This window comes from Bos javanicus, chromosome 28 (assembly GCF_032452875.1).
Source record: "Bos javanicus breed banteng chromosome 28, ARS-OSU_banteng_1.0, whole genome shotgun sequence".
NCBI lineage: Eukaryota > Metazoa > Chordata > Mammalia > Artiodactyla > Bovidae > Bos > Bos javanicus.
Window position 1 is genome coordinate 2,697,083 of NC_083895.1, and position 12,805 is coordinate 2,709,887.

The following is a 12,805-nucleotide window of genomic DNA, read 5'->3' on the forward strand; positions in this document are numbered from 1 at the left end:
CCAAGACTGTGATGACAAGCTCAGAAGGACTTACTCATGTCTGGTACACTGGCCATCTTACTAGAAACAGTAAGGCATTGAGGAATCTATTCCAAGTCCATCACCTGGCCCCTCCTTTGTCAGGGGAACCCATCTGAGTCTGAAGGTGAGGGAGAGTGAGTGAGTCTGACATGGAAGACAAGGAGGCAGATGCCTGCTGGGCTTCTTATGAGGAGCCAGGGCTGAGCGAGAGAAGGCACTGTAATCTCAAGCTTCACCATTGGCCATTTAAAGACACTTATAACCAATCTAAAAGTACTGCAGGAAAAATTTCTCAAAATTTTTTCGAAAAAATCCAAATCCAATTTCAAAACAATTTCAAACAACAAAAGCAAAAACACATTGTAAGTCTCAGGAATATGTGTATGATGCCAACACTTCCAACCACTTCCCAAAGGACTCATTCTGGAGAACCTAGCCTTCCATGAATGAGGTCCAGGTGAGATGGGAGGGGCCCATGCAAGAGGAAAGAGACGACCCTGGCCCCGTTCAGGGAAGGAGAAAGTTGCACACAACATCAGGAACAGCTCAAAAGCCCTGGGATTCCAAGGGAGGGTGTGTTATGATGGGTTTTCAAAGAGGCACTTGGGCCAGCTGCTGCCTCTGGGAGAAGGGCAAGGTACCTGTGAGGCTGGCGGCCATCTCCTCAGTGCTCTGCGATAGCCGCAGGCCTTGCTTCAGCGGACCGTCCGCATCCCCGTACTGCCGGCGTTTGAGGTAGCAGGACACGGCCATCTGGATCTGCTCCGTGCGGACCCGTTTCATGACCTGTAGGGGAGTCACACGGACAGCTGGATGTCATGCATGGGTAGGGGCCATCGAGCCGACTTGAGGGCCTTCATGACCAACCTCATGGTCTCTCCCACCTTATATACTGTCCCAATGACCACCTGGCCAACTTCAATCATGGAAAATGAGAATACCCTAGATATTAGGTTGGTACAAAAATAATTGTAGCTTTTGTGTTGTTAAATTTGCTGTTTTATACTGGAATACATTTTTAAATAAATGTGGTTATAACCATTCAATATCACAGTAATCCAAGTCTATGTCCCAACCAGTAACGCTGAAGAAGCTGAAGTTGAACGGTTCTATGAAGACCTACAAGACCTTTTAGAACTAACACCCAAAAAAGATGTCCTTTTCATTATAGGGGACTGGAATGCAAAAGTAGGAAGTCAAGAAACACCTGGAGTAACAGGCAAATTTGGCCTTGGAATACGGAATGAAGCAGGACAAAGGCTAATAGAGTTTTGCCAAGAGAATGCATTGGTCATAGCAAACACCCTCTTCCAACAACACAAGAGAAGACTCTACACATGGACATCACCAGATGGTCAACACCAAAATCAGATTGATTATATTCTTTGCAGCCAAAGATGGAGAAACTCTACACAGTCAGCAAAAACAAGACCAGGAGCTGACTGTGGCTCAGACCATGAACTCCTTATTGCCAAATTCAGACTTAAATTGAAGAAAGTAGGGAAAACCACTAGACCATTCAGGTATGACCTAAATCAAATCTCTTATGATTATACAGTGGAAGTGAGAAATAGATTTAAGGGCCTTGATCTGATAGGTAGAGTGCCTGATGAACTATGGAATGAGGTTCGTGACACTGTACAGGAGACAGGGATCAAGACCATTCCCATACAAAAGAAATGCAAAAAAGCAAAATGGCTGTCTGGGGAGGCCTTACAAATAGCTGTGAAAAGAAGAGAAGTGAAAAGCAAAGGAGAAAAGGAAAGATATAAGCATCTGAATGCAGAGTTCCAAAGAATAGCAAGAAGAGATAAGAAAGCCTTCTTCAGCGATCAATGCAAAGAAATAGAGGAGAACAACAGAATGGGAAAGACTAGGGATCTCTTCAAGAAAATCAGAGATACCAAAGGAACATTTCATGTAAAGATGAGCTCGATAAAGGACAGAAATGGTATGGACCTAACAGAAGCAGAAGATATTAAGAAGAGGTGGCAAGAATACACAGAAGAACTGTACAAAAAAGATCTTCATGACCCAGATAATTACAATGGTATGATCACTGACCTAGAGCCAGACATCCTGGAATGTGAAGTCAAGTGGGCCTTAGAAAGCATCACTACGAACAAAGCTAGTGGAGGTGATGGAATTCCAGTTGAACTATTTCAAATCCTGAGAGATGATGCTGTGAAAGTGCTGCACTCAGTATGAGAGCAAATTTGGAAAACTCAGCAGTGGCCACAGGACTGGAAAAGGTCAGTTTTCATTCCAATCCCAAAGAAAGGCAATGCCAAAGAATGCTCAAACTACCGCACAATTGCACGCATCTCACACGCTAGTAAAGTAATGCTCAAAATTCTCCAAGCTAGGCTTCAGCAATATGTGAACCATGAACTTCCTGATGTTCAAGCTGGTTTTAGAAAAGGCAGAGGAACCAGAGATCAAATTGCCAATATCCGCTGGATCATGGAAAAAGCATGAGAGTTCAAGAAAAGCATCTATTTCTGCTTTATTGACTATGCCAAAGCCTTTGACTGTGTGGATCACAATAAACTGTGGAAAATTCTGAAAGAGATGGGAATACCAGACCACCTGATCTGCCTCTTGAGAAATTTGTATGCAGGTCAGGAAGCAACAGTTAGAACTGGGCATGGAACAACAGACTGGTTCCAAATACGAAAAGGAGTTCGTCAAGGCTGTTTATTGTCACCCTGTTTATTTAACTTCTATGCAGAGTACATCATGAGAAACGCTGGACTGGAAGAAACACAAACTGGAATCAAGATTACCGAGAGAAACATAAACAACCTCAGCTATGCAGATGACACCACCCTTATGGAAGAAAGTGAAGAGGAACTCAAAAGCCTCTTGATGAAAGTGAAAGTGGAGAGTGAAAAAGTTGGCTTAAAGCTCAACATTCAGAAAACGAAGATCATGGCATCCGGTCCCACCACTTCATGGGAATTAGATGGGGAAACAGTGGAAACAGTGTCAGACTATTTTTCTGGGCTCCAAAATCACTGCAGATGGTGACTGCAGCCATGAAATTAAGAGACGCTTACTCCTTGGAAGGAAAGTTATGAGCAACCTAGATAGCATATTCAAAAGCAGAGACATTACTTTGCCAACAAAGGTTCATCTAGTCAAGGCTGTTTTTCCTGTGGTCATGTATGGATGTGAGAGTTGGGCTGTGAAGAAGGCTGAGCGCCGAAGAATTGATGCTTTTGAACTGTGGTGCTGGAGAAGACTCTTGAGAGTCCCTTGGACTGCAAGGAGATCCAACCAGTCCATTCTGAAGGAGATCAGCCCTGGGATTTCTTTGGAAGGAATGATGCTAAAGCTGAAACTCCAGTACTTTGGCCACCTCGTGCGAAGAGTTGACTCATTGGAAAAGACTCTGATGCTGGGAGGGATTGGGGGCAGGAGGAGAAGGGGACGACAGAGGATGAGATGGCTGGATGGCATCGCTGACTGGATGGACTTGAGTCTGAGTGAACTCCGGGAGTTGGTGATGGACAGGGAGGCCTTGCGTGCTGCGATTCACGGGGCCGCACAGAGTCGGACACGACTGAGCGACTGATCTGATCTGATATAACCACATTTTTATAAATGTGGTTATATATTATGTTTTAATGACATTTTCTCACATTATTTTTTTTTGCTAATGACTTTATTACTTGCTGTTTATATTTATTTTAGACTGTGGAAATGAGGTGTGACAAAGTTCAAAATGGGTCATAAAGCAGTGGAGAAAACTTGCGCCATCAACAACGCATTTGGCCTAGAAACTGCTAATGATCAATTAGCTAATGTGGTGGTTCAAGAAGTTCTGCAAAGGAGACAAGAGCCTTGAAGATGAGAAGAGTAGTGGCTGGCCATCAGAAGTTGACAACGAGCAGCTGAGAGCAATCATTGAAGCTGATCCTCTTACGACTACACAAGAAGCTGCTGAAGAACTCATTGTCGACCATTCTACAGTTATTCGGCATTTGAAGCAAATTGGAAAGGTGAAAAAACCTGGTAAGTGGGTTCCTCAGGAGCTGACCAAAAAAAAAAAAAAAAACAAAAACATCATTTTGAAGTATTGTCTTCTCTTAATATACACAACAACACACCATTACTCAATCAGATTGTGATGTGGAACAAAAAGTGTATTTTATATAACAACCAGTGATTGTTTTATATAAATATATATATATATTTATTTTATATATGTATTATTTATTTATATATATATTTATACGTTTTATATAACCAGCTCAGTGACTGGACTGAGAAGCAGCTCCAAAGCACTTCGAAAAGCCAAATTTGCACCAAAAAAGGGTCACAGTTACTGTTTAGTGGTCTACTGCCTGCCTGATCCACTACAGCTTTCTGAATCCCAGTGAAACTGCTATATCTGGGAAGTATCCTCAGGAAATCGACGAGATACATTGAAAACTGCAATGCCTGCAGCCAACACTGGTCAACAGAAAGGGCCTAATTCTTCTCCATGACAACTCCTGACTGCAAGTCATAGAACCAATGCTTCAAAACTTCAATGAATTGGACTACGAAGTTTTGCCTCATTCGCCATATTCACCTGACCTCTCGTCAACCAACTACCACTTCTTCAAGCATCTTGACAACTTTTTGCAGGGAAAACGTGTCCACAACCAGCAGAAGGCAGAAAATGCTTTCGAAGAGTTCATCAAATCCCAAAGCATGCATTTTTATGCTACAGAAATAAACTTTTTTCTTGTTGGCAAAAATGTGTTGATTGTAACAGCTCCTATTTTGATTAATAAAGATGTGTCTGAACCTAGTTATAATGATTTAAAATTCACGGTCCAAAACAGCAATTATTTTTGTACCAACCTAATAATAAAGCCCCATAGGGAGAATGGTTACATGTATATGCATGGCTGTTGGCTTGAGTCCCTTTGCTGTTCACCTGAAACTATCACAACATTGTTAATCGGCTATACCCCAATACAAAATGGTTAAAAAAACAGAAGCCCCACAGATTCCCCCCACAAACTCCATTTAGATCAGTGTGTTTACATTTCAGTCATGTTGCTTACCTCTTTCACTCTTCATCTATAACACCAGGTACAGATAAGCATCAGAATAATAAGAGGATATGTATACATATTAGAAAATTTCTCAGGAATTCTTTTGATTTTATTCTTGGCTGTGCTGGGTCTCCGCTGTCTTGTGTGAGCTTTCTCTAGTTGTGACAAACAGGGGCTACTCGCTATTTGAAGAGCACAGGTTCTCACGGCAGTGACCTCTCTTGTTGCAGAGCACCAGCTCTAGGGCACATGGGCTTCAGTGGTTGTGGCTCTTGGGGTTAGATGCCCCATGACACATGGGTACTTCTTGGACTAGGGATTGAACCCACATTCCCTGCACTGGCATGTGGACTCTCAACGGACCACCAGGGAAATCCTGTCATGAATTCTTAGAAGGGAGGAAATGCAGGGGTAATATTCAAACTAATTTGAGGTGGTAATTCAAGCTAGTTTGGAATTTCCCCTTCAAAAGGACTATCTTCCTTCACTGCTAAATTTATGATCAAGAAGGACAGAAACTCCTTGGACTTCCCTAGTGGTCCAGTGGTTAAGACTATGCGCTCCCAATGCAGGGGGCCCAGGTTTAACCCCTGGTCAGGGAACTAGGGGCTTCCCTGGTGGCTCAGATGGTAAAGAATCTGCCTGCAACGCAGGAGACCCGGGTTTGATCCCTGGGCCAGGAAGATCCCCTGGAGAAGGGAATGGCAACCCACTCCAGTATTCTTACCTGGACAATTCCATGGACAGAGGAGCCTGGTGAGCTACAGTTCATGGGGTCACAGAGAGTTGGACATGACTAAGTGACCAACACTTTCACTTCAGGGAACGATTCCACATGCCGTAACTAAGACCTGATCCAGCCAAATACACACGTGCACGCGCACACACACACACACACACACACACACACACACAGAATATCAGGAACCCCTGATGCTGCTATTGGCCTCAAACACTCCTCTGCCTGAAGTGAAGAATACTGTAGTCCAGATGAACACTGACAGCTGGATGAATTTTCTAGGTTCACTCCAGTGATGTAAAAAATATTTTCTTCTTCAGAATCAAAACATGGTGTCCACTCTGGAATGCAAACAACATTATCCGTACACAAGTGATTGTCCCCATCAGGGTAACTTTCTCTAAATCAAGAGCTTCTAATTTTTTTGTCTGTATGTGGAAGATGTGTTTTTGATAATTTATTTGGATATGTTTAAGTTTTCAGTTTCAATTATAGGCATTGGACTTCTCTTTTGTGATTTCCTCCATTTGTTTTAAGATTTAAAATACCTCATATTCCAAAAATCTGTTATTCTTTAAATATTAAAAAATTTATCCATATATAATTTTTATCCATTGAAATTTCTTTCACTGAATAACTAAATAACTGTTTTATCCAGATACTGCACCGAACAAGCTGTTCCAAAATCACTGACAAATAATCCTTGCAAACTGATTCATGTTGACTCTTTCAAAACATAATCTGAAGATTTTTTAAAACATCTGAAGATTGACTTTTCAATTGCATAAAAGTCATACAACAGAACAAACAGTAAAGGCTGGAGATATGCATATACAAAAATACATATATTTATATACAAATATAAAATGTTGCTGCTGCTGCTGCTGCTAAGTTGCTTCAGTCGTGTCCGACTCTGTGCGACCCCATAGATGGCAGCCCACGAGGCTCCCCCATCCCTGGGATTCTCTAGGCAAGAACACTGGAGTGGGTTGCCATTGCCTTCTCCAATGCAAGAAAGTGAAAGTGAAAGTGAAGTCGCTGAGTCCTGCCTGACTCTTAGCGACCCCATGGACTGCAGCCCACCAGGCTCCTCCATTCATGGGATTTTCCAGGCAAGAGTACTGGAGTGGGGTGCCATTGCCTTCTCCGACAGATCATTCTAAGTAGCATCTAAAAACCTAAGGTTTTTCATTAATCATCATGATTAAATACTCTGTGGAAATATAAATCATAGCTTAAAAATATATGAACCAGACTATTCTCGGTTTTGGTCATACATGATATAATTTTAAAACTTGCAGAATAACTAAAAGCTGTGCTCTTTCCCATGGAAATAATATGCCACAAGAATAAGGCTCACAGCTGGGGGCTTAGGAAGCAATGTACAATCTGGGAGGGGATAGGGTGGAGCAGAAATCATACAGTCTGGCAGCCAGATGACACTAGAAATTGATCTTCTCTAACATCAGCTGAGACCTCCATAAAGTCCCAGAAGTCTTTTCTTGTCAATTACTTTCTTTTCCCATAGCTTCCTACCCCCAGCCACTCCAAATCTGCAGTAATCTCCTTACTCAGCCAGCCAACACCAGCGAGCTGTTTACTTAGACTTAAGATTCCTCAACTCTTGTCAAATCTAAGTCATTTTCCCCTTATTATCTTTACATGGTTTCCAGGATGCTGAATACGCCACCTCCCATGCAAGCGTGTCTTCTGGCTCCCCTCTTCCATCCTTCAAACAAAACCAACCAAACAAGCAAAAACTAGTGGTCATCTTCTCTTGGCTCCCCCAACCTGACCTCTAAACGGTCTTCATCTCCTTCTATTCCAGACAGGATTCTGTCTTGTAGCCACTGTGCTACATCCTCACTGCTGCTTTTTGACAGCACAAATCACTTCTCACCTGGACTATTCCAATACCCTCCCACCTCTAGGCCTACCTCAAACACCCTTTTGAAGGTGGTCAGAGAAAAAGACAAATCTGATTATGCTACTCCATGCTACAAACCATCCTCCACAACCAATGCAGCTGCCCTCTCCTGCCATCACTGTTTCTTAGTTGCCCCAGAACAGGGCTTTTATCTTGGAAATTCACATTAAAAATAAAGTGAGCTTTGTCTAGCTCCTGCTTGAATTCCCAACGGTTTACTTTGGGCACATGATTTCTCTGTATTTTTATGAACCAAGAAAGCCACAAATATTTAATTCCTACTTCAACACTTGTTTTAGGGCTCAGAAAACTTATTTTTATACAAGTTTGTTAACGTGGAAGGGTATGGCACAATCTATAGAATGGCTACCTATATCTGCTGCTGCTGCTGCTAAGTCACTTCAGCCGTGTCCGACTCTGTGCGACCCCAGAGACGGCAGTCCACCAGGCTCCCCCGTCCCTGGGATTCTCCAGGGAAGAGTACTGGAGTGGGGTGCCATTGCCTTCTCCAACCTATATCTACCATGTCTGATTTTATAAAGAAAACTTTTCACATGGACTCCATTTACAACGTCTGCACACAGAAGAAACAGGATATTGTGCTCTCAGAATAAGGGGGATACAGTTTCCTATGTTTATCATTCTCTCTGAAACAGGATTCAAATGAGGTTCTGGAGATGCTTTAGTGACATTAAACCCTCGTGTGTGTCTCAGTGGAAAGATCACTTTTTTATTCTATAGTACTGCCCATGGGCTTCCCAGTGGGCTTCCCAGTCTGCCAGTGCAGGAGATGTGGGTTCAATTCCTGGGTCGGGAAGATCCCTTGGAGAAGTAAATGACAACCACTTCAGTATTCCTGCCTGGGAAATCCCATGGACAGAGGAGCCTGGCGGGCTATAGTCCATGGGATCACAAAAGACTGGGACACGACTTAACAACTACAACAACAGTACTGCCCATAGGACTTCCTGCAATGATGGAAATGCTGTACCTCTGCACTGTTCAGCGCGGTAACCACCAGCCACAAAGGGCTATTTAGCAATTAAAATGTGACTAATGCAACTGAAGAATTGAAGTTTTCATTTTAATTAAAGCAACCACACGTGGCCAATGCTTACTGTATTGAACACAGTTCCAGAGCATGGTATTATTTTGTGAAAATAAAGCAGCAGTATCATGACTTAAAAATGTCAATTCACAAAGTTTTGCAAAATACTTCTGATTACTGAACTGCCAAATCTCCAAAAGTTTAGTATTTTGCTTGTAAAAATGGTACTACCTTTTTCTTATTATCAAACCCTATAAGGTTACTAAGATACAGATACATTTAAATACATCTTACCAGAAAGATATCTTATCTGATTGCTAAACAAAGATTTATGAATAGGAATTTTCTATAATATTTTCTAAAGCTTGCCAATACACAAAGTTCTTTAAACCATCTTCAAGTTAAAAAAAAAAATGAGAAAGGAAAAAGGAATTTGTTTCAGTAAACAAACAGAGCAGCAGTTACTGTCTGTAAAACATTCAAATAAAAGCAAGCTCAAACCTAAGACAACTTTACCCTTGCAATAAGAAAATTAATAAAGAAAAATATTTGGTTAACTTAAAAAAAAAAGGTTCCATTCCTGGATCAGGAAGATCCCCTGGAGGAGAGCATGGCAATCCACTCCAGTGTTCTTGCCTGGAGAACCCTATGGACAGAAGAGCCTGGCGGGCTCTAGTCTAGAGAGTCAGAAACCACTGACCAGCAGAGAGGCAGACACCACTGAAGCGACTTAGCATGCACGCAAGCATCCATTTATATCTTCAACATCTATGCCTCTGTGGTCACTTTAGCCACCCTGAATCATCAATTCCATTTTCTAGAACACATCACCTTCGTATCTATCAAATCACCTATGACAGAGCACTTCTTGAACCCGCACATCACTGGAAATGTCAACAAAGCCATCAATACCCATTCAGGTAGGTATACCTGTTTTACTTATCACTTATTAATACTATACTGATTGTATAAATAATCCCAAACTAGCATTGACTGAGATTGTTTCAGTCCAGTACATTTCCCAAACGGCACCTTAGTTGTTGGAAAGCGTAATTACAGTGTTTGTAATAGGAGACACTTAAGCGTGTGGTGACACTTTCTTTTAAGTGGGATACTTTCAGGGATATTTTGTCAACAAAGGTCCGTCTAGTCAAAGCTATGGTTTTTCCAGTAGTCATGTATGGATGTGAGAGTTGGACTATAAAGAAAGCTGAGCACCGAAGAATTGATGCTTTTGAACTGTGGTATTGGAGAAGACTCTTAAGAGTCCCTTGGACTGCAAGGAGATCCAACCAGTCCATCCTAAAGGAGATCAGTCGTGGGTGTTCATTGGAAGGACTGATGCTGAAGCTGAAACTCCAATACTCTGGCCACCTGATGCGAAGAGCTGACTCACTGGAAAAGACCCCGATGCTGAGAAAGATTCAGGGCAGGAGGAGAAGGGGACGACAGAGGATGAGATGGTTGGATGGCACCACCGACTCAATGGACATAGGTTTGGGTGGACTCCAGGAGTTGGTGATGGACAGGGAGGCCTGGTGTGCTGCGGTTCATGGGGTTGCAAAGAGTCGGACACGACTGAGCGACTGAACTGAACTTCATGGGGGAGGTGGGGGGGAGATCCTGTCTTGTAGTTAGGCATATAAAATATATCCCTGAAGATCTTTTCAAGAGAAAAAGTTGCCTGGAATGGTCTCCAGGTTTCTTCATGCCTTCTCAAAGTGCTCTCCAAGCTTCCAGATTTGGATTAAAATACCTGCCTCCAGTAAGCAGTCCTTTTCCTTTCAGAGTCAAAGGCAGACACAAAGCTACCAGGACAAGTGGCTGAGCCTTCCCTACTTTCAATTCCACATTACTACAGGTATAATCTTTCCAAAAAGCTAATCTGATGCCATCTGTGCTGAGCTTAAAAACTTTCTCCTTCCTCCACCAGTGGGGAAGATAAAAAAAAAATCCCATCTCCATCTAGTCATCTCAAGGTTACTCTGATCTGTCTGTTTACAAAACAGGTGGGTACCACCCCGCTGTCTAGCCTTAGGGGCTTTGGTCAAATTCTCCTTCTTTAATTGGAGGAACCCCTCCCCTTTCCCTCTCCCCAAACTGGCACTCCTATCTGGTTTACCTAAGTCTCACTCAGGCTTCACAGCCCAGCTTGGCCATCTCTTCCTCAAGCCTGATTCTCTCTGTCCACCAAACCCTGGAACAAACTTCTATCCTGGGAATCACCACACTATTAGTTTCCTACACCACCATTATACTAATACCTAGCACTTACTGACCATAGGGGAGAGAACATTCCTCAGATGAGAAAGTTGAGGCTCACAGAAGTCAGACAGGTGCCGTGGGGTCCACAGTGCCCAGGTTGAGGGGGGGTGCTTGGGTCACCTGGCTGCTGGGTCTGAGCTCTTCCCCTTTATGTCTTGCTGCTCCAAGGGTTCTCTTGGGGAACAGAACAGTGAGAACTTACCACATGCTTGTTGAAGGCATGATCAGAATAGTTACTACCTGAGAAGCTACCTGTCAGAGAGGCTAGAAGGGCTTCTAGCACTGTCCTGGGTAATGCTGTTTAACAGCATCTTTGGGGCCTCCTTCCAGCTGAATCATCAAACAAAAACCCTTTCTCCAAACATGTCCTTCATAGGTATTATGAAGGATGTCTGTTTGCAAAAGTAAAACCAAAAAATTGGTTGACTGCATAGTTAAGGGAGGACTTTACCTAATTTTCCAGTGACAGAACCAAGTATTAACACATTTAGAGGCAGAAGCATCAAAATCATTCCCAAACACACTGATTTACTGTTGACGACCAAAACAAACAAAAAAAATGCTCAAGGTAAGCCCACTTTTTGGTTTCCCAGCTTAATACGGATTCTTAAGGCAGGAAATATTTATAATTCATAAAAATCAAAAGTTAGCATACCTCACATTTAATGCAAAAAACCCACGCCCACAAGGAACCTACCAAGTACTCTACCAAAAAAGTAATTGTAATAGCCGATAACTAGTATTAACAGAACACATCCTATTTGTCAGGCATTTTCATATACGTTATTCCTTTTTTGGGTATCCTTTAAAAAGTCCACTTTTAAGTTATCAGTCAATACCCCAAAAGAAGAAACGAATGCTCATAGAGATTACAGGTAGGTACATGGTTTCCACAGAAGGCCGATGTAGACACCAAGCCCATCCACTACGAGAAGCTTCCCTGAGTGTAAGGACACGGCCCGAACTCCTCTTCAGACTTCCACCCTCAAGCAGGGCTGGGACCCAGACCGAGATCGGCCACTGCAGTCCCCTTCCCCCTACCCGGCAACGCTGGGTCACCTAGGAGCACACAGTCCCCGCACGCCCCTCCCGGCGCGGCCCGGGTCCCGCAGGCCGGCTTTCAGCTCCGAGACCTCCACCTGCAAGGTGAGAGGTCAGAGCTCAGAGCTCAGCCGGCCGACGCTGGGGGCCGACCCGGGGCGCCCCCGCCGCAGTCTGAAGGGCCGCACTTCCGCCGAGCCCGGGATGCCGGCTTGCTCACCTTCGGCTCCCCGCCCACGCCTCGCCCAGGCGCTCCGCGGCCTCCGGGCTCCGCGGCTCACAGCCCGCAGCCGGCTGTCAGGGGTGCGGCCGCCTCGAGGGCGCCCTTGCAGGTGGGGACCGCCGCGCTCGTCAGCGTCCTCCCCGCCACCATGTGCCAAGTTTCAGCCCGACTTTGGCCTAGAGACACTCCTCTAGCTTAAACGCCCGAGAGAGCGGGCCCGCGCTCCGGGCGGGGCCGCCGCCCGCAGCCACGCCGGCCCGCCCCGCCCCCACCGCCTAGGCCGCGCCGCCACCCGCGCCCGCCGCCCGCACTCACTGAACATCCCAGGCGGCTCTCGCTTCCCCCGCCGCCGCTGCCGCCGGGGTCGCCCCGCGTCCGCCTCCGTCGCCTTCGCGGCAGGCTCGCTATCCGCGGCCGGCTCAGCCGGACCCCCGAGCCCCGAGCCCCGCCGCCCCCGCGGCGGCTCTGGGCGGCCGCCCCATGACTGACT

General features: G+C 44.6%; 1 protein-coding gene across 5 annotated transcripts in view; it reads right to left on the minus strand.

Annotated features, from left to right (window-relative positions):
- Positions 1-12,796, minus strand: part of TAF5L (TATA-box binding protein associated factor 5 like) — a 31,613-nt gene extending 18,817 nt beyond the window's left edge. Inside the window, exons 1-4 of one of the 5 annotated variants that reach the window (XM_061404784.1) lie at positions 12,631-12,729; positions 11,066-11,225; positions 5,800-6,152; positions 663-807 (exon numbers count right to left, since the gene is read on the minus strand). In XM_061404784.1, the coding sequence (XP_061260768.1) occupies positions 663-807; positions 5,800-5,844 (190 nt within the window). In that variant the 5' untranslated portion in view covers positions 5,845-6,152; positions 11,066-11,225; positions 12,631-12,729. Of the gene's footprint in view, positions 1-662; positions 808-5,799; positions 6,153-11,065; positions 12,247-12,630 lie in introns of those variants that run through there. The other 4 variants (XM_061404787.1, XM_061404783.1, XM_061404786.1 and 1 more) reach the window with 4 other exon arrangements.
- Between the last annotated feature and the right edge of the window lie 9 nt (positions 12,797-12,805).